The 27,648-nt window shown below is 45.0% G+C and overlaps 2 protein-coding genes across 4 annotated transcripts in view; one reads left to right on the plus strand and one right to left on the minus strand.

The window, feature by feature from the left end:
* CDC73 (cell division cycle 73) overlaps window positions 1-27,648 on the plus strand; it is a 78,811-nt gene that overhangs the window by 27,115 nt on the left and 24,048 nt on the right. The window lies entirely within an intron of this gene.
* B3GALT2 (beta-1,3-galactosyltransferase 2) lies at window positions 16,485-17,735 on the minus strand. The gene has a single exon (XM_036277366.1). The coding sequence runs from the start codon at window positions 17,733-17,735 to the stop codon at window positions 16,485-16,487; it is 1,251 nt and encodes a 416-aa protein (XP_036133259.1).

Here is a 27,648-nt window from a genome sequence, read left to right on the forward strand (position 1 = left end):
CTGCCCAGCCTGGGTCCTGCTGCTCACAGTTGCAGGCGGGCACCGTGCCAGCCCAGCTTCCTTCCGGGCTGCCAGTCGCAGTGGGGCCGGGTGTGTTTTATTAGGCACGCAGGGTAGTCTAAATTGTATTTTGCCAACATTTCCAGATAGGAGTGTGTCACACGGACAGTCTGAGACGCCGTCTGGCAAGGCGGAGCCCGGGCCAGCAGGCTAGCACAGTGCGGGAGCGGTGGCTGCCCCCTGCAGGCAGGCTGTTCCCTCAGGTCCCCACAGGCCGTGCAGTTCTCCACCTTGTGTCTGTCCCCCTCCCTTCTTCATGCCACCTTCTTGGACCCTGTTGGCCTTGCAGTCTGAGATCCTGATTTAAATCAAGCCCGTTCCCGCTTACTGGACAGAGACCAGGCAGTTGGAAACTACCTTTTAAGGTTTGAGGTCAGTCCAGGCTTTGAGTCCCAGCTCTTCCATTCATTCTGCAACTAATGAAGGTCGTTTTACCTTCCGATCAGTGGTCTTATTTTTTTTTATACAAGAAAGTTTTACTTAACACATAACACTGAACAGGGTACAGCATCGCTGCCCAGCCCCCAGCCGCCGCTGCCCTTTCGCCAGCACAGAGAAGCCGCCGTGCTGCCGTCACTCACCCTTTGCTTCCACCGTTATTGAAAAGGGTTCTGGGAGTCAGAACAAATGATCTCTGTTGCCCAAAAGTCTGCAAGAGGTTCGCTGGTTTCTAGGTTTGCTGCTTAGCAACCTGCCCCCTGCCCCCTGCCCCCTGTCTGCCGCCAGGCGAGCGGCCGTGGGAGTGGCCGGCGGTGGGCGCGTGCGCGGGGCCCAGAGCGTTGGGGGTTGGGACGGCCCCTCCTGTTGGCTGAGGCGCGGTGGCCAGAGCGGGGCACCCTCCCGTGGCACAGACGAGCAGGGCATTTCTCTCGGGTCCACTGCGGCGACAGAGGTCCTGCTCGCTTCCCACGCTCCCCTTGTGAGGAGTGTTCCGTGTGTTGCCGTCAGATCTGCAGACCGGAACTCTCTTCAAAGGAAGGGACCTCCGCAGTCTCCTACCTCCTGAGCGTGACCAGCAGGGTTTCTTCATCTGGGTTTGGTTCAGCTCTTCGGAGGGCAGAGGCTTCGGCCATGCTGCTGCTGCAGCGCATCGGGCGAGTCTCCGGTCGGCGCCCCTTGCTTGGTGCCCACCGCCAGCGCTGGCCAGGGCATCTTTGTCTTCTTAACCAGGAGAGCTCAGGCTGTCATTCTCTGATATCCCTGGACTGCTTTCATGGCCAATAGAGGAATAGAGATTTCCTTCCAGAAACCTCTGACCCTTCAGCACCGTGTTGACGTGATCAGGCAGAAACGGCTTGAATGTCCTCCTGAGTACTGCCTTCCGGAGGGTCTCGTAGCCATCAAGTCTTCTCCAGTCTGTTCGCAGCGATACAGAGCTCTCTCAGTTTCTCCGACGTGTCTTCATCCTTGTTCTCTTAAATGTCTCATCGGATGTGAAGGACTGTAGGGGACAGTCATTAGACCATTCTGTCGGGCTCACGAGCAGGCCCTGACTTTCCACAGAGACTATCACACTTAATAATTTCATAGTTTTTATTGTTATTATTTTTTTTTACTGATGGCAACCCACTCCCAGGAAATGAAGAAAACAGTTCTTTCCTTTGCAGTTCTCCTCTGTTCGAAGAGGTGGGTTAGCTATTGCATGTTCTTCAGCTTCCAGCAGTGAGATTCCCTAGCTCCTCATTGAACACGGTCTCCCGTTTTCCAGAAGAATTATTTTCACGGTCACCTGTCCCAGTGAGATAGAATCTTCTGGTTCCCCTGACAGGTGACCCAGGTGGGAGATGGGTGTGGAGAGGTGCACGGAGGCGATGGTGTGTGCTGCAGGCCTGGGGTCAGGAGAGCCCTGGCGGTGTCCGCAGGACGTCGGCGTCCCTGCTCACTTCGTAGTCCTCCCGAGGTCGTCAGTGCGCCAGACACTGTCGTGGTGCCATGGAGCGCAGTGCAGGCCGTTCCGTGGTCCAGAGGCACGCGTGTTCCCTGTGCACCAGTCGCCTGGAGGTTTACTTCTGCCACAGCTGCGTGGAGCTGCAGCTGGTAGGTGCCTGGTAGGTGCAGGCTCGGGGAGAGTTTGTGACCTGGAAGGGCATCCGGCTGCCGTCTCACCCGCAGGATCCTAGCGTGAGAATGAGTAAAATAAAATGAGTATTCTAAACAGAAGGAGTTTTGCTAAAAAGATGATGAAAATAATCCAGGTTGGGTTTTTAAGGTTTTGGTTTGTGTTTTTGAAGAGTGCTATGCTCTGAACCTCACCACGTCTTCCACATTTGCACACCCCCGGAATGGGGCTTGGCTTCCACTACAAAGTATTTATTCAGTCCTTCCTTGAAATGGAGTCAGCTGGCAGTGTGTGGATTATGGACATATAATAAACATTTTGAACTTACCAAAAAAAGAAAATAACACAGCTCTTGTTGAAAGGTCTGCACTTCGTTCACGTCCCAGAACACACTGCCTCGTGGAGACACCTGCTCCTGGGGGTGTGACAGCGTCTGCTGGGGCTGTTCTCAGGGTGAGGTGTACGGGCGCTCCTGTGGTGGTGGTCCTTTCGCTGCTGTTACAATGTAGCGCTGCAGTGATTATACTTACTGCAGAAATGTTTTCACCTTAACTTGATAATATTTTGTAAACTTTTTAAACTGAACAGTAGAGAAAACTTCAAAAAAACATTTTAGTAGTATTCAGTGTGAACACCTATTTAGGTAGGTGGGTATTAATCTCCTTATGCTGACTGGTACCTTTTTTGTGGTGAGAGATGCTAAAACCTCATTTTAATATTTTGTCAGCATAATAGGCATTTTGATGCAATATACTTCAAAAAAACTGAATTATGGAACAGAACATACTAATAGGTGTTAGGGAATTTTAATGTATGCTAAGTAAAAGTGTATGTATCATTGAGGTTTAATGAAAATCCATTGCCCCAATAAATTCAATAAAATTAAAAAAAAAATAAATCAATGAAAAGGAAATTTCTTGCATGATGGATGGTACTTTTGGTGTAAGCCTATAAATTATGTTCCATTAATTTAGCTCTGTATTTCATGAAAAAGTTTATCTAGAATATCATAGTGATTTTGATAATATCTGTAACATACCTTTTAAAATTAATCTAAAAAGTTATTAACAAAATTTAAAAAACAAAACTAATCTAACAGTGACCATATAGTTAATGCTATGATTACCAAACTCCTACGACTTAGTATTTGTGTGTTTCTGTTTTTTTTTTTTAATGTGTTATTTAACCATTTTAGAGAGAAAGGGCGGGGGAGAGAGAGAGAAATATCAATTCGTTGTTCCACTTACTGATGCATTCATTCATTGGTTGATTCTTATATGTGCCCTGACCGGGGAATCGAACCCAAAACCTTGGCATATTGGGATGACGCACTAACCAACTGGCTCCCTGGCCAGGGCTCCTGAGACTTACTTTTGAAAACAGCATTGACAGAGTTATTGTAGGTACATATGTCAGTAGTAACTTAAAAACCATTGTGTAACTTTTATTTTATTTTATTCCTCACCCGAGGATATTTTTTCATTTATCATTCAGTAGAGTGGGAGGGAGGGAGAGAGGGAGAAAGAGAGAAACATCGATGTGATAGAGCCACATCGACTGGTTGCCTCCCACATGACCTGACCAGGGCCCAGGATGAACCGCAGCTGAGGTACCTGCCCTTGATGGGAATTGAACCCACTACTCATTGGTCTGTGGGCTGACACTCTTAACTGTTCAGCCAAACCGACCGGGCCCATTGTGTAGCTTTTAATAACAATATTAACATCATCTTGTTCCAAAGTGTTATAATATTAATTGTTGTGCGAATAGGCGAAAACAGCAACCAGTGGGGAAATGGAGTGGCATTCTGTTAATAACACGATTGTTCACATGCTTCTAGTTGTAGGACGAGTGCGGTGCTGTAATGGCAGCGACTTATGTGCAGAGCAGTGCTCACTGTCTTCGAATGTGATGTTTTCTCTCGGACGTAATGAAGTACAGCTTCTTAATACAATTCGTATTCACTTTCACCTATATAACTTGAATCCCTTCAATTTTAACAAAATTATTATCAGTATTGAATGTGTTTCACCACTTCTAAAATGTAACTCCTTGGTGTCTTTGTAGATGAGCCAACCACCACTGGATTTTAACACAGACATGATTTTATTGTATATATTTCTCTTCATTATTGGGAGGGAAAAAGATTAATACTTCCTTTTGTGTAATAGGGGATTTGAATTCATTCATATGAAAACCTAGTATAGTGAATAGCATGCTATAATTGGGTGTTTAGATATTTCTATGATGGGCACTTTTCTGTTGGCTGTTGTTGACAGAGTTTTAATTTGCTGTATCAATTCCTAAGTCTTCATAGATTGGCTTAAATCTTCAGTGAATTTCCAAATTCAATATTCATATTTTATTTTCTTAACTTTGTATTTCTGTCTTATTCATTGGATTATCTAGTTAGTTCATACCTCCACCCCCCTCCCCACCCCACCATGTCATACCTCATTTGATCTTTAATTCTAAGTGTTGGTGTTTTTCCAGGTGTTTTTCTTGATGGATGTTTCTTTCAGTGTTGTTCTTGTCTTTCCTGCATCTCATGTTTCTCTGTGAGTGGTTCCCACTTTTACTTTAAATATCTGCTTTTAAACTCTTATTGCTTCTGGTCTGGACAAAACTAAGTTCTTATTGGAAATTTTAGAATGGTGTTTTACTATGAATAAATTGAAGACTGTTTATTTGTACTGCTTAGGAATTAAAACTTTTAAAGATGTTTATTTCAGTTGGGGACAAAGGTTATTCCATAGGACTCAGGTAATTTTCTCACTATTGAGGTTGTCATAGTTTATGTTATCACTAAAAATCTTTACATTTATATTTTTACAGTAGTGTATAAGGTAAAATATGTAATTATTTGATATTAAATCAGTTTGACACTTTTACATATTATAATTTAAGTCAGAAATAATTAATTTTTTATCATCATCTACAAACAGCAAATGAATTTTGGATACTATCAGTCTAATTGTTTACTTCCCTAACTTTCATATTTTCAATAGATGCTTTAGTTTTCTTACAGTGTCTTTTTGTCATTTTTCTCTTACGTGTGTTGCCATAAACATTCTGGAATTGAATTTCTGGTATATTTCAATATGCCAAACTTGAGAACTAAAATTAACCAAGTCTTTGGCTTTTCAGAAAAGAAATTTTTTAATCCTCATTGGAGGACATTTTTCCATTTTTTGTTCAGCCAGAGCGAGAGGGAGAGAGAGAGAGAGACATCGATGTGAAAGGGACACATCGAGTGGCTGCCTCCCACATGACCCCAACCAGGGCCAGGGACAAACTGCAACCGAGGTACATGCCCTTAGCGGGAACCGAACCCAGGTCTCTCTGGACCACAGGCTGATGCTCTAACCATTGAGCAAAACTGGTCATGGCCTTTTCAGAAAAATTTTAACTTCTATTATGTAAAAGCCTTTTGGTTTTCTTTATTAAAAAACCCAAAATTCAACTTATAATACAGTTTTAGAATACTACAATTTATTTACTTTAAAAAGCTGTACAAAGTACTTCATAGTGTCCTTATGAACTGTTGAGTTTTAATAAAGATAGAGCTGTATCATAATAACCAGTCATTCTGAGAGTAAAGTTGTGGGTACATTATGATTTATCAAGAATTTTTGTATATATTATCATATTTTTTCCCCCTACCAAAGTTACTTTTGCAGGAAAAAAGTATCATTTAAATTGATTTGGGGAACATTATTTTCATTTAAATTGATTTGGGGAACATTATTTTCTTTATCTAGATTAAATGTAATAGATATAATTGATCTAATTACCTTCTAATAAATTAACAGATAGCAGTTTTGGGGAGACCCACATTTGATACACATTTGATTTATTTTTAAACTTCCTGAGTCATTATTAGTATTTTTGAAAAGTTTGTATAATTTTTTTCTAAATCTTTAAACACCAGCCTAAAGGTCATAGTATAGTAGATATTACACACACATGCCTCAGGCAGCATACAGGTGGCATTCCAATCATGTGTTATGGCGGGACCTCTTGTTGGTCGCTGAGGGCCAGTGCAGAGTGCTACGGCCTGGTTCTGGATGCCCGATGGCAGAGTGGTACGGCCTGGTTCTGGATGCCCGATGGCAGAGTGGTACGGCCTGGTTCTGGATGCCCGATGGCAGAGTGGTACGGCCTGTTTCTGGATGCCCGATGGCAGAGTGGTACGGCCTGGTCTGGATGCCCGATGGCAGAGTGGTACGGCCTGGTCTGGATGCCCGATGGCAGAGTGGTACGCCTGGTCTGGATGCCCGATGGAAGAGTGGTACGGCCTGGTCTGGATGCCCGATGGCAGAGTGGTACGGCCTGGTCTGGATGCCCGATGGCAGAGTGGTACGGCCTGGTTCTGGATGCCCGATGGCAGAGGGTACGGCCTGGTCTGGATGCCCGATGGCAGAGTGGTACGGCTGGTCGGATGCCCGATGGCAGAGTGGTACGGCCTGGTTCTGGATGCCCGATGGCAGAGTGGTACGGCCTGGTCTGGATGCCCGATGGCAGAGTGGTACGGCCTGGTCTGGATGCCCGATGGCAGAGTGGTACGGCCTGGTCTGGATGCCCGATGGCAGAGTGGGTACGGCCTGGTCTGGATGCCGATGGCAGAGTGGTACGGCCTGGTCTGGATGCCCGATGGCAGAGTGGTACGGCCTGGTCTGGATGCCCGATGGCAGAGTGGTACGGCCTGGTCTGTAAGCCCGATGGCAGAGTGGTACGGCCTGGTATGGATGCCCGATGGCAGAGTGGTACGGCCTGGTCTGGATGCCCGATGGCAGAGTGGTACGGCCTGGTCTGGATGCCCGATGGCAGAGTGGTACGGCCGGGTCTGGATGCCCGATGGCAGAGTGGTACGGCCTGGTCTGGATGCCCGATGGCAGAGTGGTACGGCCTGGTCTGGATGCCCGATGGCAGAGTGGTACGGCCTGGTCTGGATGCCCGATGGCAGAGTGGTACGGCCTGGTTCTGGATGCCCGATGGCAGAGTGGTACGGCCTGGTCTGGATGCCCGATGGCAGAGTGGTACGGCCTGGTCTGGATGCCCGATGGCAGAGTGGTACAGCCTGGTTCTGGATGCCCGATGGCAGAGTGGTACGGCCTGGTTCTGGATGCCCGATGGCAGAGTGGTACAGCCTGGTTCTGGATGCCCGATGGCAGAGTGGTACGGCCTGGTCTGGATGCCCGATGGCAGAGTGGTACAGCCTGTTTCTGGATGCCCGATGGCAGAGTGGTACGGCCTGGTCTGGATGCCCGATGGCAGAGTGGTACGGCCTGGTCTGGATGCCCGATGGCAGAGTGGTACGGCCTGGTTCTGGATGCCCGATGGCAGAGTGGTACGGCCTGGTCTGGATGCCCGATGGCAGAGTGGTACAGCCTGTAGAGTGGTAAGGCCTGGTCTGGATGCCCGATGGCAGAGTGGTAAGGCCCTGGTCTTGGATGCCCGATGGCAGAGTGGTACGAGCGCTGGTTCTGGATGCCCAGTGGCAGAGTGGTACGGCCTGGTTCTGGATGCCCGATGGCAGAGTGGTACGGCCTGGTTCTGGATGCCCGATGGCAGAGTGGTACGGCCTGGTTCTGGATGCCCGATGGCAGAGTGGTACGGCCTGGTTCTGGATGCCGAAGAGTTCTCCACCCTCTGTGGGAGCAGACCAAAGCCCACAGCACTGCTGCTGGGGAGCACCACACAGGTTGTGATTCCTTCCTCGGGCTCTGACTCAGCATCTGAAGCACCAAATGCTGGTTTATTCGCTTACAGTGAGAAGTGTAACAGCCAGGGCCACTGAACTCAAGTCCTGTCTCGCACACGCATGTTCTCTGTGTGAAAGAGCTACGTGGGGAGTCAGATGAAATGATAGGGTTGCACAGTGGACACATGTTAAATCACACCCTTCCCTTGTGTCATGGTATTAGAGTGCGGTGGCTTGGTGTTTGCGTCTCTTCACTAAAGACAGACCTGTCGCAAGGCCACGGCGCCTTTTTTGTGGCCACTGCTTGGACAGGCTACCTTCTCATTTGCTGTTGTGACTTCCGTTCCTCTCCACACGGGCCCTCTCCACACGGGCCCTCTCCACATGGGCCCAATGCAGTTCTTTAGATCATCTTTAGTGGATTATATAAAAAGTTTTTCTGATTTTAGTTCAGTTTTTTTTTTCTTTATTCCTCACCTGAGGTTATTTTTCTGCTTATTATCAGATAGAGTGGGAGGGAGGGAGAGAGCTGGAGAGACAGAGAGAAACATCGATGTCATAGAGCCACATCGACTGGCTGCCTCCCGCACGAGCGGACCAGGGCAGGGGTCGAACTGCAACTGAGGTACGTGCCCTTGACTGGAATCGAACCTGTGACTGACTGATTGGTCCATGGACCGACACTCTAACCACTGAGCCAAACCAGCCAGGGTGATTTTAGTTCGATTTTTATTTATTGGTCCTCCTTCCTATGTGAAATTCATTTCGAGAGAGCACCAGAGCTAATGTCAGTGGTAAGAGGGAAAGTGCTCCCTCTCACACACAGATGCACCTCCCAATACTCCCTTCCTCTCCCTGTGCCTGCATCGGTGATAGGTGAGAATGTGCGCGCTGTCTCTGCCGGCGCCTTTCAACTAGTGGTAGAGAGGGACAGTGCTCCCTCTCACACACAGATGCACCTCCCAATACTCCCTTCCTCTCCCCGTGCCCGCATCGGTGATACGGTGAGAATGTGCACGCTGTCTCTGCGGGCGCCTTTCAACTAGTGGTAGAGAGGGACAGTGCTCCCTCTCACACACAGATGCACCCCCCAATACTCCCTTCCTCTCCCCGTGCCCGCATCGGTGATACGGTGAGAATGTGCACGCTGTCTCTGCGGGCGCCTTTCAACTAGTGGTAGAGAGGGACAGTGCTCCCTCTCACACACAGATGCACCTCCCAATACTCCCTTCCTCTCCCCGTGCCCGCATCGGTGATACGGTGAGAATGTGCACGCTGTCTCTGCGGGCGCCTTTCAACTAGTGGTAGAGAGGGACAGTGCTCCCTCTCACACACAGATGCACCTCCCAATACTCCCTTCCTCTCCCCGTGCCGCATCGGTGATACGGTGAGAATGTGCGCGCTGTCTCTGCCGGCGCCTTTCAACTAGGGCCATGGTGCTGCTTTCCCCCTTGACAATGTGGAACCAGTCTCTGCCTCGGGACATAAGAAAACAGGCCACGGGTTGGGCCCACAGCCGAGTCTTCACTGACATCTGTCAGATGGCACGAGGCAGTCGTGTGTCCACTAAGTCAGGCCATCGGTGTTTGAGGTGAGTATCTGTTTGGATTTTTGGAAGGATGCTATTTAAACACATGTGGCATACTCAAGTAAAAACACTGCCTTTTAACACTAAATGTGTTAAGCGTGGAGGCATCTGCATGATGACTTGCCTGCGTACTGTAGCTGACACTAATATTTCTATCTTAGGAAGTGCAAGAATATTACATGAAAATTGTTAGTGATGGGTTTGGATTTCCTAGTACTGAACGAATTAAAATTTTATTAATCCTTTTTTATAAACAGGAGTTTTTATTAAAGCCAAATGGAGGGAATGAATTTTGGTATTTTTTTAAAAATAAAATTTCTCATAATGAATGAATAGATTGGTTTTTGCTTAGGCATCCTCCTGACTTTTGTAACATCTGCTGTTTGGGGAACAGAGTTGCCAGGCTTTTTTCTGTCAGCCAGGCTGAGAAAACACTTTCGTGAAGACAGAGGAGCAGTGGGTGAGGGCCTGCTGAGCGAACCAGGACCAGGGGCGTGGGTGAGCTGGAAGCCACCTTCCTGCAGGTCGCAGACTTGTTAGTGTCTCTGCCTAAATGTGCTGAGCCCGAGGGGTGCATGACCCGCCTCACTGCACAGTTGCAGAGGGTTCCTTTTTAGTGACAGCCCTTTTCTGACAATCTGAGAACCATCCTGTGTGGTCCAGTTGCCTAAAGACAGCATTCCCTCTCCCACCAGCTTCCCTCCCCCTGCCCCGAACACTGTGACCTTGCACCACACTGTGTGTGTGTGCACACGCGCGTGCGTCCTCGCTGCCCCTCCTCCACACCGCACTCCCGGACTGTCAGGTGCTTCTGAAAGTGAAAGGCCAGAACTTAATCAGTACTTGTTAGCTCAAGACTAACTTATTACTTCTCCTAAACTATTGCTGTTTCTAATGCCAAGATGTGCTGGTTTGATCAAAGACTAAAATTTTAGGCCCAGACAGCTGAATAATGAGAAGTAGTTTCTTTTTTCTTTGCAATGAGTGCTGTTGGACAGGGAGTGCATACCCAACAAGATATGAATATCACCAGCGCAGGTTTTAATGATGCTACTGTCTTCCCCGAGCATAACTGGGGAAGAAAGAGGAAAATCCCTAGTTAGCCTTATCAGGTCAGGCGACGGGCTAGGACATCAGCCTGGAGAAAGGGGGTGTCTTTCTCTTGTTTTGTTCTACGACACACAGTGCCTCTTGTAGTTTTATTCCTTCTGAGGGGCTCCTTTTTGCAAAGCAACTACTGAATGCCTTTCACCCTCCCCCATTTTTTTAAATTCTGAAAACTTTCAGACATCAACATAATTAGAGAATTAGAATGGCATGATTTTCTATGCGCCCATCACACAGATTCTATAATTACCATTTTTTAACCACTCTTCCTCTGTTTCACATCTCTTTTTTTCCCGGAAGTGTTGTAAAGCAACACCCAGACACTGGTGTTTTGTGGCTACATACTTTGCACTTCTAAGAATTCTGGACTTTTTTTTACCCAGCCACAGAGGCATGGTTGCACATAACAACGTAAATAACTTTTTGGTGTCATCTACTGCTCAGTTCATTTTTCAGTTTCTTTGATTTTTCTGAAAAATGCCTTTTGTGGTTCACTTGTTGGAAATAGGATACAAACAAGCAACAAATGGTGCATTTAGTCGTTAGGAATCTTAAGTTTCTTTTATTTAAATTAGAGGTTCATAATTTTTTTCATGTCATGGATCCATTTGGTAGACTGGTGAATTCTATGAGTCCTCTCTGAATGTTTTAATGCATAAAATAAAGTACAAAAGATGACAAAGAAAACCGATTGTAGTGAAATAAAATTATCAAGATCTTTTTTAAGTGCAAATTTATGACATAGTAGTGTGTACTTCTTTACTGATGTGCTACAACAAAATCCAGTGACAAATCTAATAAATGCCAGAAATTTACAGTCTGATCGTAGACAGTATTTCAAGACGTGTGTCACAGTTGTAATGTAATGCAAAATATCTGATTTCTGTTGATGACAAAGTCACAGCCATTGTTATTAGTACTGTGTGTGGTTGCCTACATTCACGAAGGATGGAAAATTTAATTTCTGTTAGAGGTTGTTGAAAATAAAATAGTAAAAGTTTTTCACATCCAAATTAGGGACCCTCTGAATTCTACCCACAACGACGAGGGAAAAGGCTTTAAGAAAGGTTATTGCCCTAGTTCTGTTTCAGTGGCTTTTTTCTGTTTCTCTACCAACTTGTCAGGTTCTTCTCAACTTCTTGGCCTTTGTCTTGGCAGTTGTTTGCCTGGATCATTCTTTTTCTTCCCCTAATAAGACTGTCTCCTCATCATTCGTGTCTTAATCTTAAGGTCACTTCCTTAGGAAGCGTCCCAGTTCTTTCTTCTAGTGATCTCCTCGTGTACTTACTTACTTTGACGATTCCCTTCCGTCTGAGGATCTGAAGGCAGAAATCCCAGCGTGCCCTCCACTGTCCGCCCAGTGCTGAGAGCAGAGCGCTTGGCCCACGGGTGTAGCTTGAAGAGTCTTTATCAAATGAATGATTTTTTATTTTTTTTATTTTTTTCATATGAATTTTTATTTATTTTGTTGTTACAGACATTTTACCTTTTTACCCCATTGGCACCCCCCACCCTACCCCCCCTCCACCCTGTCCCCGGCTTAGTTGTCCATGACCATTGGTCATGCATACATGCATAGAAGTTCTGTGGTTTATCTCTTCCCACCCCCCCACCCCCATCCCCTCTTCTGAGGGATGTCAGTCTGTGCCCTACTTTCATGTTTCTGGGTCTACTGTATTCCTCAGACTGGTATGTTCATTATATTCCGTATATAAGTGAGATCATGTGGTATTTGTCTTTTTCTGCTTGGCTTCTTTCACTTAGGATAATACTTTCCAGGTCCCTCCATGTCGTCTCAAAGGATAAGAGATCTTTCTTTCTTACCGCTGCATAGTACTCCATTGTGTATGTGTACCACAGCTTTTTTATCCACAAATGAATGATTTTTTTAAAAAAAATGTGGAGTGCTTCCCGAATGTGCGTGCGGCCCTGGTGCGGGGCTATGCTGATCTTCTCTGGGTTGTGCAGGGTCAGTGCGTGAGCTGCCGAAACGAGCACTCGCACGCTATACCTTCTATGTCCAGTTACTTTCCATACTTTCCTTTGTGTATAGAGTAGTCACGTTATTATTGTATTGACACTTTATAATATATAGGTTCTCAGTGCCACTGGACAGGCCTTTTATACGGTTTTTGGTGGCTCCTTATTACGTTACCCTGGTGAGTCAGGTTCTTGCAGTTCTCCTCTTGGAAGTGGTGCCATCGTCCCCTCCGTGCCCGGGCCAGGACGCTAGGCATCATTTTCGTCACTATTTCCCTCTCTCTCACCTGCAATATCTAGACGTCACAGTGCCGTTGACCTTGCTGCCCAACATCTCTGGAATTCCTTTTTTCTATCACTGCCATCCTCCTGGTGCTAACTATTTTTCTATCTTCCCTGGATTGTGCAGTAGTCCTCTAACGGGTCTTCTCACGCCACTCATGTCTCTCCAGTCTGTTCTGCATGTCTCTGCTTCAAACTTTTAAAAAGACAAACCATTAGGCATGAGCGCTAGCCTTCTGCTCTCTTTCTGTTTTTCAAATATTGCTGTATGTCTAATGCTTTCCATTACTCTAGGGTTTAAAACCGTCGTCGTTAACATGTGCTGCAGGTCTCCATGTGGTTTTTACCTGTCCCTTTCTTTTCTTACCTGTGTGGCATCAGCACACACCAGTCTTCTCTCTGTTTTGTGCCATAGTTTACCCACCCCAGGGCCATTGTACCTCGTGTTCCCTCCCCTGCAGTTGTTCCCACTTCGCCAGATTAGCATCTAGTTATCTCTTAGATGTTACCTTGAGGATGTTCTAGCCAGCTTCTCTGACCGCAGGTAGCACAGGTTGGGTCAGATCGTGTCTCGTGCTTTATGACAAGTGTCACAGTTGTTCTTTCTGGTTCCTTGAAGAGGGGATTTGTGGTTTTCTCCATGGAAGGACCATTATCTCAACAACTGAGTGCTGTGTTGTTTCTAGTTGTGTCTGCAGTTCATGCCTCAGCCCTGGGCTCTCAGTGATGTTTACCAAGGGAGCGCGCTCGGGGGTTTCTTCCCTTCTGAGGACTGGACTCAGAAGCTCCTGTTAGCCTGATGTTCCGGTCCTAGGGTTTTACATGGTGAAGCCAATCGGTCGGGAAATGGTGCCAGCAGTTTCGTTTGCATTGACTTTATATTGAGAAGAGTTAACACCTCACTTCTTAACTTCAGCCTCCTAGTCTCAGCTTAGAAATGCGCCATGACATAAAGGACCTTACAACAGGTGTGGCTTTTGGTAAGTGATCATCACCACTTTGAGCATTGCTTCCCTGTTCATGGTGCAGTTCTAGTGAGTGGTTTGTGAGCCACTTCTGGGTCATCCAAGATGACCGAGAGGGGTTAGAGTCTATGTAACAGATTGTAGTCAGTATTCTCATAGTACTTGTACTTGTTTTTGTCAACAGATAATTATTTACATGCTGCTTTGTTTCATATACAAATCAATGGAGTCCTATCACTACAAAGAACACCTTAAATAGGGTTTCTTTCAGAAAAGATCAAAATAACTTAAAGGGGAGGCTGTTTTATTGAGTCAAATTTTAATTTACTGTTTGTAATTGGGAATATTTTTGGAGGGAGGGTACGTGCCCCGAGTGGGAACTGAACCCGGGACTCTCTGGTCTGCAGGCCGACGCTCTAACCGCTGAGCCAAACAGGCCAGGGATGGAATATTTTATTTGTTGGCTTATTGCTTCTAAAATCAGTCTTGAGGAAGAGAGAATAATTTAGAGAATGAAGGGGGGAGGCAGGAATGGGAGCAAAAGATCGGTGGAGAGATCGGCCTCAGCAAAGAACAGTCGCTCACTGGCCTTGGAGCGGGCTAGCCAAGGGCTTCAGGGACTCGGGTACTCGTCCTAAGAACATTCGAAAGCAGTGGGATGACCTGAATAGTTTGTGTTTTGAAAGTACTGGCTGTAGTCGGGGAAACAGACGGCATGAATGTCAGGAAACTAGTTGTAAAGTTTTGCTCATTGGACCTACTAGAGGGCTGTATTGTTCCCACAAAAACGACTTTGTTGCTTGTTTTTGAGGCTTGGCCAGCGGATGTGAATTCTGAACAGCTTGATATTTTCAGCAACTTTGACTCCTGTGCACGCACATACCTGTGTATGTACACATTTGCGTGCACTGTGCACACGTGCATGTACGCAGCACGCACACACCTTCTTTACTTCAGAAGTACCAATGAGAGCACTATTCAACACCGAGGGCAGATTCCTTTATCTTTCATCAAACTTACCTCCTTTGGTATTGTTGTCCTATTATGTGTGACTTTCATTTAGTACTTTTGTAGTCTTTTTGCGACATGGAAATTAAATTAAATGAAAAACAGACTGAACTAAGAGCTCGGGTGTCACCTAGCTAGCTTTCAGAATTACTCTGTACAATGGAGCACTTAGAGGACTGAAATAAAATGGGAGATAGATTTAGTGTGAACAGAACTCAATGTATCAGATACTAAATACCATTTCTGTGATTCTGAACTTCACAGATGTTAAAATTTGGTTTCAATGCAATATCTTCAGACTTGAAGGTAAAAATGATCGTTATTAGAATGAGGATAAGTGACATTCTGGCTAAATTAAGACTAATAAATTTATATGTATGAAATGAAAACACTATTTTAGAGTTAGTAGGTTTAGTATTTCCTGATTTTAAAAATTGTAATGGAACCAAACAAAACTACTGGGAAAATATTTGTACCATAACACTCAGTAAAGATTTTTTATTTACCTTTTTATTAAAAACTTGGTAAAAGTGCATTGTATACATTGTTCATCCTAGAATCAAGTGTTCATCAAACATTTGTAGTTTTTCCCCATTTCCCCCAAGAGGTTTTTAACTGGCGATGCAGAATTTGTCACCCACCAAATTAAAAACTGCAGGTTTGTAAACTGGGCCCTCGGGAAGAGCGCTGCCGCAGAGGGGCTGAGCCGGTGCGTGTCCACCTGCTGGCAGGAGATGGGCTCCCGCGTGCCGCCGTGTGGCAGACGTGCGTCTCAGACGGACTGCAGGGAGCGGCCACGCTGCATCCCTCCCGGTTCTGGCGGTTGTCCTCTGCGCCCCAGTGGTCGCCTGGCCGGCGCGAGGAGCAGGGCTCCGTGCGCACGCGTGCTCCAGGGAGAGGGGCTCACTCCTCAGAGCCGCAGCCGGCCAGCGCACACGCGCTCACACGCACGCGGCCCTCACCCCACACCCCACCGAGAAAACAAGTCTATTCTGAAACATTTACTTTTTTGTTTTTATAAAAGCTTGAGCCTGAGACACGTTGATTTTTCACATTTTATCACATCATGTCAAAATAATTTCCCCCGATATATGTGAGTCTTAGTAAAAGAAAAGGAGTATCTCAATTGTTTTGTTGTTTTTTAAATAAGTACTTAGATGAGAACGACATTGATGAAACGTCTGAAGTTTAAAAATGTGTTTCTGGAATAACTCGATGGAATCTTACCGCGTGGATCCAGTTTGTAGAGCCCGAGAGCAGTCAGGCCGGAAAGGTGTCCTGTGCACGAGTCCAGAGCTTCCTCAGACTGACAGTGGTGTTTCATTTACATTTAGTTATATATTGAGATGTAAAACTGAATCTAAAATGAAGGGTCTTTTGACAGTCTCCATTTCTTAAAATTTATGTGGAAAGTAATAGGCAGATGCATCTTATTGGCCCTTAATGTAAGACTTGGACCATTGATATATGCATGCTTGTTATTGCATGTTAATACACAGAGTCCCCTTCTACAGCTTTTTAATAGATCCTCTCGGGATACTTTTTTTTTGTTATATAATGTATTTTTTAGAATTACTGTCCTCAGAAATTAAAAAAATACTTTTGGAATTCTTTTATGTTATGAATTTTAACTAAAACTTGTCCTGTGGGTAGAATCGGTTTTAACTGAACATGCTTTCAGCAATATTTTACAGATTGCACGTTTGGGGAGGAAAGAAAAGGTGGTCTTTCCTAGTGTAGTTTACGGTGGCGATACCTGCCTGCCTTCTCCTTGGCTGCGTTGGCACAAGCGTTGTGCTTATTTTGTTGTAAATGGTTCCAGTATTTGACCAGCTCACTGGGCTGGAACTGATGAGAGGTAATTAAGTGGCTGTATTTACAGCTCGAATACGAAACCCGCCAGTGATTGAACACAAACTCATTGGGCGGGGGCACAGGGTCGATTCTCAACTTTGCGAGACAGATCCCTACATATACGTCTTCCAAGTGCAAACGCCGGATGCTCAAGGAGACTTTAAATATCTTCTCTGCCAGATCTCCCGAGAAAACGTAGCCAGTCCCCGAGCAGAAGACAGGGTAGCGCTCGCTTGGGTAGAGGTCCGGGGGCATGTACCATTTGCTGTCTTTGTTTCGATTGGGTGCGTATCCTCTCATCAGGTAACCAGTGAAGTAGTTCCGTCTGGGAGGCAGGTCTGGCTTCAGTAGCTTATGTATTAAATACTCAGTGTTGACAAACATGTCGCTGTCCGTTTTCATGACATACGGAATATGTGGGCAGTATGTCGCAACCCAGTTCATGCCCATTAGTGTTTTAATGGTCAAGTTATAGTACGTATCTAAATATTCCTGTTGAATTATATCGTGATATTGTCTGCTTTCTTCCAGTATTGCACGTTGAAGGTAGCCATTTAGCTTAACACTTACGCCCAACAAAAACATGCGTGTGATTTGGATGCCGGGGGCTAGACTCTCATTGCCCCACGTTTGCCGGATAGCTCTTCTGGCTTCTACTTGTCCAGGCTCTGCAGCTATTAGTAGGATTAAAAACGGGCTTTTCTCCTGGCATTTGTCAGGTTCATTGATAACATATTTGAAATGGTAAGAATTTGAATGTCCAGTACCCTTGTCAGCGCACAGACTCGCATTGGCACTGAGTGTGTTCTCCAGCCCTGTGACTCCTTGTGGGGACAGGTCTGTGTTATTGGAGTTGGTTGCAGTCTGAGGCCTCAGAGTTTGAGGGACGGCTTCTTTCCAGATGTTCCGAAGAGAGCTGTGGTTTGTCTCGCTTTTTGTAGAACGAAATCCCCGGAAAGTGTAGGTCACAGGGTTTTCCTTTAATCCAGCTCTGCCTGGTAGCCAGTCATGGTGATTGAAGAATAAGAACATGGCAAAGAGAAACACCAGGGAAAGTGCACCGATGAGATGGGTCCGGAGCAGCGAGCGCTTGGCCCAGCAGCAGTGTCTCCTCCTCCACTGGAGCATGTTGGAGATCCCGGGGACGGAGGGGACGGAGGGGACGGCGCAGCGTGTCCTTTCCTCTGCGGAGTCAGCACTGCGCTCCCATCGCCTCCCTTGCGGGCACCTAGAAGGAGAAGTGCACAAGTTCACAAACTGCAAGCTGCAGAGCCGCCCCGAGGGGCTGGAGGGCAGACGGGTGCCGAGGCCGCGAGAGAACCACCCGGGAACACAGCTCGTGACTCGCTTGCAGCACCTCATCACTGAGAGCAGGCTTGGCTTCTTTCAAATACACCTCTGAGCAGCACGGGCCTTAGACAAAGGGCCTGCTTACTCTCCACTTCATTGTCTCAGTGGCTCTGGCCAGATGTACTTTGGACCCAAGTTAAAGTTTTAAAAGTTGTATGATGTAAAAGAAAAATAAGTCGCTGTGTTTCTGAGCGAGGCCTGTACGAAGGCCTGAGAGCAGATGGAGGATGGACTGGCGTTAATTGAACTGATTTGACACACTGCTGGTGGTCGTGCACGGTCAGCGGCCTTTTGTAAAGCGGCCGTGCACTGGTTGTGGGCAGGCAGTGAAAGGTTGACTGTGGCGAGTTCTGTGAGTCACAGCACACCGCCTGGCACGTTTCCAGGCCCCACTGTGCTGAGAACGTCAGCGAGAAGATGCGCCTGTCAGAATTAATTTTCAGGGTCCAGTAACCTCAGGGCAGGATTTTAAGATGGTGATAAATGATGAGCAGTTTCAAATACTCTTTCCTCATTTTAACTTTGCACTTCAAATATGAGGTATTCAGGAGATCATTGTCCTTATTTAGACTTAAGATCGATTTAAAAAAATATGACAACTAGTTACCTTTGAATTGTCTGTGGCGGACACTGTCACATGTCCTAGTGAGTCTCCATGTTAGAGTTACACAGAGAACTCCTTTGAACAGTCTTTTCAGATTTCTTATAACATATAGGCACTACTTACTGTCACATCCAACTATTGAAGATTTAAAATTTCACAAAATGCATTTTAAAGGTTCTCAGGTTATGCTGTGTTCCAAATTTGCAGGTTGAGAATTTGTTGCCTTTTTAGGACTCTTGCCGGCATGACAGTTAGAACCCTCGATTTTTAACAAGACTGTGGATGTCACTGGAAGGTGCCTGACACCACGTTTAAGACCTGGCTGTGTTATCGCTGGTCAGGTGCCTCAGTGCACAGCGCAGGTCAGTCCCTGCTTTCAGCTCGTTCTCAGGGCATCTGATCGAGGGTGGCAGTGGGGGTGTGACGGAGCTACGCTTGAATTGCAGTGTAAGAAAAAACTTTTTGAGAAGGAGATTAATAAATATGTAGTTTTATTTTTTTAATGTTTTTATTGTGAAATTGCTTTCTTAAGCAAATAAGACTAGTCCATTAAGATTTAATATAGGACCATTTGTTTTATTTGAAATTATAATATATCATACATTATAATATATGCATTCATTTAACCTGCAATGTTGAGAGATTCGTGGTTAATACCAAATTTGCTGAATTCTTACATGAAATGTAACTATTTAGGGGGAAATAATTAAAGTCCTTACATAATTGAGTAATTATAGAATAAAATTAACATATATGTGAAGTACGTACTTTGAAAATATTAACTGAAAGTGTGACATATATGTGAATGAAAGTATTTCAATTCTAGTAACAAACCACTAGGGGGAGCAAGTAGCTGGGAATTTGAACAAATTTCTAAAGTGTAATATAGTACAGACTCCAGCTATTGATAATTTCCATTATCTGAAATTATGTAGTACTTTCATAAGTTAAGCTGTTTCTCAAACGTAGAAAATTATTTAACCATCTTGTAAAATATAAACTGATTTTTCTAAGTTTGGGGCTTTAAAAACAATCTAGTTTGCTATTTATTAGAGTTCATTTACATGAATTTTAATCTTACGTTACTATAATGAAGACCGAGGCTATTCATTTCCACAGTAAAACATAGTTCTGCAGTGAGCTGAGCTGAAATGAAAGAGCTGAGTGTTCTGATTTAGAAACTCACTTTTCCCTCCTTGTGCTGTAAATAGTTGGCCAGACTGTTCAGGCTGGGAAACTCCTCCTAAGCTTTTATTTTCAAATGAAATTTTGATAAATAGTAATGATTCTCCCTCCATCCCATAAAGAAGCTAGTAGCTATAAGGGGTGCGGGTATAAATTTAAAAGAAACAAAAGTTGCCTTTAAAATTTATTTGATAATCTATTTTAAATATTCCAAAACTAGATTAAACGTATCAGCTTTCTGTTGCTATAATAATGCTTGGAATCTGACTGAAGTCCCAATCGTTGAGATCTTTTACAAGTGTAAATTCGATCCTTTAAGGAGCAATAAATATAAGGCTGGATGTGTGAATGCTTGAATGAAGTGCTGAAGGAGAGAATGAAGATGCGTAGAGTAATGAATTGCGGTGTTTTTATGAAAACAATACACCCGAAGTGTTATCTCTGAAGTATTTCAATGTTACAGAAAACAGCAAATCGTTATACATTGTAACCCAGTTAAATACATGGTTTATGGTTCTCTAGGGTTTTGTAGCAGTGGGTGATGGAGATGCATCTGAATCTAAATTCATGGTGTTCATATGTCTGTAAACACTAAGCTGCTCAGGCTTGGAATCATATGTACCCATTTAATATTTCCCCATTGACAAACATACATGTGTCTAGCCTTAAAAATTCTCTAGTTAAAGTTCTCAAATTATAATTTTTCTGTTAAAAATAAAGTAAAATTACATCCTTTTATGGCATAGTAAAATCATTCTTGAGTTACTGCCTGTTGTATTTTATTTCTTAAAAAGTGGGAACGAGACAAGAAAGTTAAAATGTTTTGGCATGCTAAATAGCTTTGCATTTTTAGATTTCCAGTGTAGAAATAGCTTTATCTCTGATTTTTATGATAATATTTTCAAATTATTGTGTGTTCACATTTTATGGACTAAAGTTCATGGAGAGAATGACTGTAAAACGTTCGGTTGGTACACACAGTTTTTCTCATTTGTCTTTTAAAAGTGTTGGTATCTTTAGTCTGTTAAAACAGTTCTAGATTTGAGTGGTACTTGGATAAAAAATTCTACACTTTTGAGATACCTATTTTGTAAAAATGTTTCATTGGTGACTTTAACATCGAGAAATAAAGGCACTAAGAGAGACTTGAGATTTTTACAGCTGTATTTTTTAATACCATCTGATTTCATTCTTAAGTGGAATAAAAATTCATGGTATGAATGAGAGTTGATGTTGAAATGTAATATTAATAGGGCCTAATAAAACTTGTTTAATCCTAATTTTAGAATGGCATGCTTACATATGTCTTTAAAATGATTGCCTTTTATGACTGTGAAATAATAGGTTATTGACTTTTACAGGGAAACTGAGCAAAAATGAAGATCTTTGATAGATCTCTAAAATTTTGTAAAAATATCCTTGAGTTCCTGAACTATGAGTTGTTAAATAGTGATTGATGGTGTATTTCTGCGCTGCACACACCCCATGGCAGCAGTTCAGTGCTACATGTGACACAGTCTGGAAGCACAGTGGCTAGATTTGGGTTTAATTTTTGACCTTGTAGTGCTATTTATGGATATTTTTATATCAAAGTGTTTTTCATATTATGTCTTTGAATTTCACTTTAAAATGAGCATCAAGAACAACCTTATATTTGATCATTTAGAATCAGTCTGTTGCTTAAAATTAAAGCTCTATTTTATTGTTGAGAGTATTACAGATGTTCCCCATTTTTTCCCCCAGTGACCCCCTCCTCCCAGATCCCACCCCCCTCCTGCTTTCCCCAAACTATTGCCTGTGCCCATTGGTTGTGCACATATGCATGTAAGTTCTTTGGTTTACCTCCCCCCAGCCCCCCCCCCCCCCACCTTCTAGGTTTGTTAAGCTCTGTTTTAGATTGGGGGATGTTCCGCCAATGTTGCTATTTCTTTGTTTCAAAGTTGTTTTCCTGGCACTGGACTGTGAAGACCTGGGGGGATGCGCCTGCACACTCACACCTGCGACCCCATGCAAACGCTTTCCCGGGGCTCTCACTGCTGGCCACGCTGGGCACTGCTGACCCCCAGGTCATCAGCCCTGTTTGGGCAGATGGGTTTTGGAGGGAAGACTTTGTTACTAAAAGATGCTATATATTAGGATTTTGTTTTTAAAAGACTTTGAAAAAGGTCTTGATATTAAGATCATTTTTGATACTATTTAATGAAACTTCACTGCATTGTCTCTGTTGCTAGCCATTTTTAAGGGAGCCCTGTAGTTTAGTAGATAAGAATTCAATTTGACCTAATTTGGCAGAGGACTGCTATGTATTCTTCAGAAGGCTATATTTTTTTCTTTTTAGTTTTAATTTCTGAGAATCATTTAAGCACAGCTTGTTCCGATCTGCCTTCCCCCTCGCACGTCTGTCGCTCGCAGTCACTAAGAGCCCGAGCCCTGGAGTAAGCGGTGACAGCCTGCCTCCTAACAATGGCACGTTCTAGAGTCTCATGCTCAGAAACGCTTTCATAGTTTCAAGGGCAGTGAACGGCATGAACTTGTTTAGCAGACACGAGTGCCTGCAAGGCTGGACAGTGTAGGTAGCAGACATTTAAAAGAAAATCACACATAAGATACTGACATACCTTCCTTGGCCAGGCCATTTGTGTGGCGAGGACTGTGCCCACTGAACACACTTTGGGCTCCATCCCTTCAGCAAAAGATGCCCTGGAACATGCGCACATCCCCCAATGGTCTGCCTCCTGCGATTGCTTTTCACAGGCTCCAAAGTGTGCACCTGTCTGCCTGTCTCCCAGGCACCCTCCTCCGTCACAGGGGTGCCGGTCTTCTGGGGCGCTTCCTTTCTCTCATGTCCTCTTTCTAAACAAAGAGCTGCAGTTGTCCGCGCTGCTGGGAGCGGTGCTGACTGTCCCCGGCCGCTGCCGCATTGAAGCCTCACATCTGCTTCCCCGGCCGGACAATGCGGAGCCGTCCTCCCTGCTCAGTATCCATGTTCCCAGGAGCGGAGCTGCAGCGCAGGGCCTCGGCGGGAGGGAGTGCTCCGGGGCCGCGTGGGGGCTGCAGCTGCAGGAAGGGTCTTGAGCAGTCTCACTCGGCTTAGTCTGTAACGTGCAGTCCACGCTCCCTCGGCCGCTGCCCAGGCGGCAGCTCAGCTGCGGGCTTGACAGATGTTCTCCCTGACAGAGCAGCTCACACGTCACGGCTGGGCCGAGCCACGTGATTGTTTGCGTTCATTCGGGCTGGAGAGCGAAGGTGGGGAGGAGGTTAGAGATTTGCCTCTGAGATAATAAAATCATACACTGTCTCGATGAGTGAATAATATGCAAATGGAGCACTATGAAATGAAGGGTTATGATTTTATTTTTAAATCTTTTTTTTTAACTTTATGCTTAAGCACAGGCTTTCTAAATGCTCTCAGTGTTAGGTGTTGGTTTCATGTCTGTTTGTTTTTAGGATTTTCTAAGGGCATAAGAATATGAGCTTTCATACGTAGCATGGATCTGATTTAACCCCTTCATTGCACCCCTTCCCTTGAAGTTTTCCTTTTTTTCCTCAAGTTGCCCCATTTTTACTAATACCCAGTTCAGACTCATGGACCTTTTTCTTTTTTACCTGGAACTTAGTCTTCCCTCAAACCCATCTGCTGGAACAGGGATGAGGCCGGCATCACCGAGCAGTGAGGGGCCCGGGGGCACGGGTGTGAGTGTGCACAGCGCCCCCACCAGGCCTCCATGGCCCAGGGCCCCGGAGAACAGCTTCGACACAGAATAGCAGCAGCGGCCGAGCAGCGCCCACCTAACAGAGCTTTAACAGACCTCGGGGGTGGGGCAGGGGGTGGGGGTGAGAAGAGAGAAACCACAGAACTTACGTTCACGTGTGCACAGCCAGTGGGCACGGACAGTGGCTTGGGGAACGCAGGAGGGGGGTGGGACCCATTGACCCCCTCCAAGAACAAGTGGTTTCTCATGTTCTTGAAGGCAGCAAAACTTTATTTTTCATGGCTTTTTAATGTGAGCGTTTATTTTTTAATTTATTTTTCCCTTTGTTTAAAATTACCTGTGTGATAGATTCCACAGAATGGTACGGTCGACCGCACACGTCCACGGGGTCGTCTCCGTGAGTCAGGTCTCGCTGCTCACCTGACTTGTCCCAGCATTTTAGGGTGGTGGTAGCCGCCGGCGCAGATTCTTCAGTCAGCACCACATCTCAGGTGTTTCTGTGAACGTTCAGTCTCCTGCACACCTTTCTTCTCCTTTCTGCAGAGTGTGAGGGCGCTGTGGGTGGGGGTGGGTGGGTGGGGTTTTTTTGTTTTGTTTAATAACTTGAATTACCAGTTTTACTTCAGACTTGGAACTCCTAGAAATTTATAGTTTTGGAATTTAAGCTATATGTTTGTGGTCATATATACCTTTCCCAGTAATGTCTGTTATTTCAAATACTATAGATTTAACTTTGCTATAATATTTTTTTTTACTGTCATGTATCAGTTTATTGAGGACATTGAGATGCTAAAGGTTAATTCTATTACTTGATTCCTTTTTAGTATCAAAGAAGACTTCACAAAGTCCATAAGGCATTCAGTTACCAGTTCCTTTCCCATGTTTTCAAGAACATAAAATGCAAATACTAAGAAATATTCAAGTGAATCTGAAAACTGCCTTTTTTTTTTTAACAAATGTCAAAGGTGGTGACAGAGGTCAGGAAGGTCCAGGGACGTAGAGGAGCACAGCCGGTCACGGAAGAGACAGGACAGATGCTTCGCTAGATGTCATTTTCTTTCTTTTTTTTTTTTTTTTAAATCCTCACTCGAGGATATGTTTTATTGCTTTTTTTAGAGAGAGAAGAGGGAGAGGGAGAGAAACATTGATAAATTGCCTCCAGTACTAAACCCAACTGGGGATCGAACTCGCAACCTGGGTATGTGCCCTGACCAGGTATCAAGCCTGTGACCCTTGGGTGCACAGGACGATGCTCCAACCAACTGAGCCACCTTGGCTCAGGTGTAGATTTTATTTTCAAAGTTTCAAATCTTTCAAATCTTTAACAACTTTTTGCATGATAAGAGGAATCAGTGCTTGTCATGTCAGTGTTGTCACTTAGGGAAAGCCTTGAGCTGCAGGCATTTGCTGTTTGCTTTTTAGTCCTCGAATCTTTGGCATTAAACTTAGTGCTCCTGCGGGCTCGTCTGATTACTCTCTTTGATGGAGGGTTTGACAGTGAAGCTGAAGGGTCTGAACATTTAAATATTTGGATAAGTCATCACTTAATTCTTTAGGGACCTCATCAGATATTAGACCATGGGCGTAATGAATAGAGTTCTTTCCCTTGTCACTGGCAATCTGGTGACTGGAGAAAAATGCGGTGCTGTACTTGGCACCGACGTTTTTGTTACTGGTTTTTAATGATGCCATAGTCCGAGTCACCTTTTTTCCAGCGACATTAATGTCTTTGCTGTACTTGTAATATTTCTTTTTGTCTGTTTCTTTCTCTTCTGTCACCTATTGGGGTAACTTTTCCAGCTCAGGAAGTTTCAGCAACAAGATGCAGTTTGGAAACATTGCTTCCACCAGCATTTGATCTGGAGGCTGAAACTGTCCCCCTTTATCAGCCTTTACAAGGTAGCAGAGGAGCAGAAATTGAGGGCCAAGGGTGTGGCAAAGTGGAAAAGACCACCTGATCAAACTCATTGATTCAAAACCAAGAATGTCAATCTCCCTTGAAACCTTTGTTCCAAACAAGTGCTGTAGGCTGCGTCCTCTGACCGCGTCCTCTGACCAGCAGTCACAGGCACCGCCCACTGGGAAGCATGCTGCTATGCACAGCCTTGTCCCCACAGTCCCCGCAGCCCCCTCTGTGCCTGAGCCCTCAGTGTGCAGGGCCCAGGACAGTCCTCTGGGTGAATTTGATTTCATTTCCTGCGCCAGCCAACTGGAGGCTCATGTTAACTTTAGATTTAGCACCAGGCCCTCTAATGTTTTTAATTTTTGTCCATTGCATTTGACGTGTATATGACTTTCCTAGAAATGTTAGGAGGAACATGAAGCACTTTGTAAATGGGAAACCCAACATCAAGAGCTTTGGCTTCCATGATTCTCTAAATGAAGGAGAGAACCAAACCTGGGTTTTTGTTTGTTTTTTTTAAAATATTTTTAAATTGATTTTTAGAGATAGAGGAAGGGGTGGGGGAGAGAGAACCATCCTGCACCACCCCACCGGGGATTGAGCCAGCAACCCTGGCGTGTGCCTTGACCAGGAATCGAACCAGCGACCTTTCGGTGCACAGGACAATGGGTTACACCGGCCAGGGCTGAGCCTGGTGTTTTTGCGTTTGGCCCTTCTGTCCGCCCATGCTGCATGCTCACTACTCATTTGTTTGTTTAATTTGGGTAGCAGAGTAATGCTTAAGTGCCTACTTAAAATAATGTACTTTACAAAGGTAGAAGTTGATTTTAAGTAGATCATATTTATCGTGCAACTGGTAGCGCTGACCTATCGATTGCTAACCCAGAGTCAGTGGGTGCTGCCTGAGATGCTCCATACATGACTGTTTTTGCTTATAATAGTTTCATTGTAATACCCATTGAAGATGAGGAACCATGCCTAGCATTGTAAAATAACTATTCTAAATAGTAGCTGAGTAGTGACGGGGACCAGCTGGGAATGAGAACAAGACCAAGTCCTCATGCACGCCCTGTTCTTCGCATTGTGCGCCATGGCCCTGCTGGACAGGTGGCGGCACTTTCTGCTCCTGGGACAGCATGTCCATGTCGGTCATAAACATGTCAGTGGGTGTTTGCAGTTTTACCTCATTCATCTGTTCAACAAATACATATCGATCAACTACTCTGGGCCAACATTTGCAGTCAGTCACAGCTTATGAAATGTTAGGGGTACAAAGATGGGTTAGCCCCATTCTCTGCCCCTTCTCCAGGAAGGCTAAGAATTCTATTTTTGCCAGTTCTTTTGATTAGACTTTTTTTTTGATGTCCCACTGCACTTACTTTGGATTTTCATTATTAAGAGAGCTCCCGAGGTAGCCTGTGGGCCAGTTGGGAACCTTCAGTCTTGTCCGGAGCCCCAAATTCGCAGCATGCGCACACGGAGGGAGGCCCCGGAAAGCAGTGAAGAGGTGCCTCCAGGCTCAGGCACACCTGCCTTCTGCTTCCCGGTCGGAGCTACGCTGGTGGGGAAAACCGCGGGACGAGAGAAAAGTCCCTTAGTGACTTTTCCTAGCAACCTTCATGTTTCCAGCCAAGAGAACCTGTAAAAATCTTATGACAGGTACGCTTGTAGAAGTTCTCTCTTTAGTCGAGTTTCTTTTAACATCTGAATTCTATGGTTAAACTTTCTCAGTAAATGTGACAAGTTTTTTTGTCAGGCTCAGCAAACTGGCAGTTATTTTGTTAAGTGTTATACTTACTTACAACTATCTTGTAATTTTCACTTGCATCGGTCTGCTTTTTAATCTGTAACTTGTCTCTGATGGGAAAATAGGTGGTCGTTTCCAGTGTGGTGGCCAGAACCATCCCAGTTGGTTTAGGGTTTTCCTGGGCCTGTCGAGAAGAGCCCCAGGGAGTCAGAGCTTAAAGACAGGCTCGCGATGCCTGTCAGCTTTAAAAATAAAACAGCCAGTTGTTCTACTCGCAGAAATGAGTTTATTCTGGAACGGCAGAAGAATTGCGGTTTGGGACATGAGCGCCATGAGGAAGGACAGGACTTTGCAGGGAAGGGGTCGGGGGCACGTCCCCTGGAGAGAGCAGAGATGGGGTGGCAGCAGATGGCTGTGGGTGTAGTGAGTGAGTGTCCCCTCCTCACGCTTTCTGTCCCACTGTAAATGAGTTGCCTGTATTCATATCCTCACCTCCTGGCTCTTAGTTTCTCCTGGGTATAGAAGTAATTACTTTACTC

This window comes from Molossus molossus, unplaced genomic scaffold (assembly GCF_014108415.1).
Source record: "Molossus molossus isolate mMolMol1 unplaced genomic scaffold, mMolMol1.p scaffold_m16_p_23, whole genome shotgun sequence".
Taxonomy (NCBI): Eukaryota; Metazoa; Chordata; class Mammalia; order Chiroptera; family Molossidae; genus Molossus; species Molossus molossus.

Coding starts and splice junctions, on each gene's coding strand:
- B3GALT2 (XM_036277366.1), bottom strand. CDS start 17,735: ATGCTCCAGTGGAGGAGGAGACACTGCTGCTGGGCCAAGCGCTCGCTG.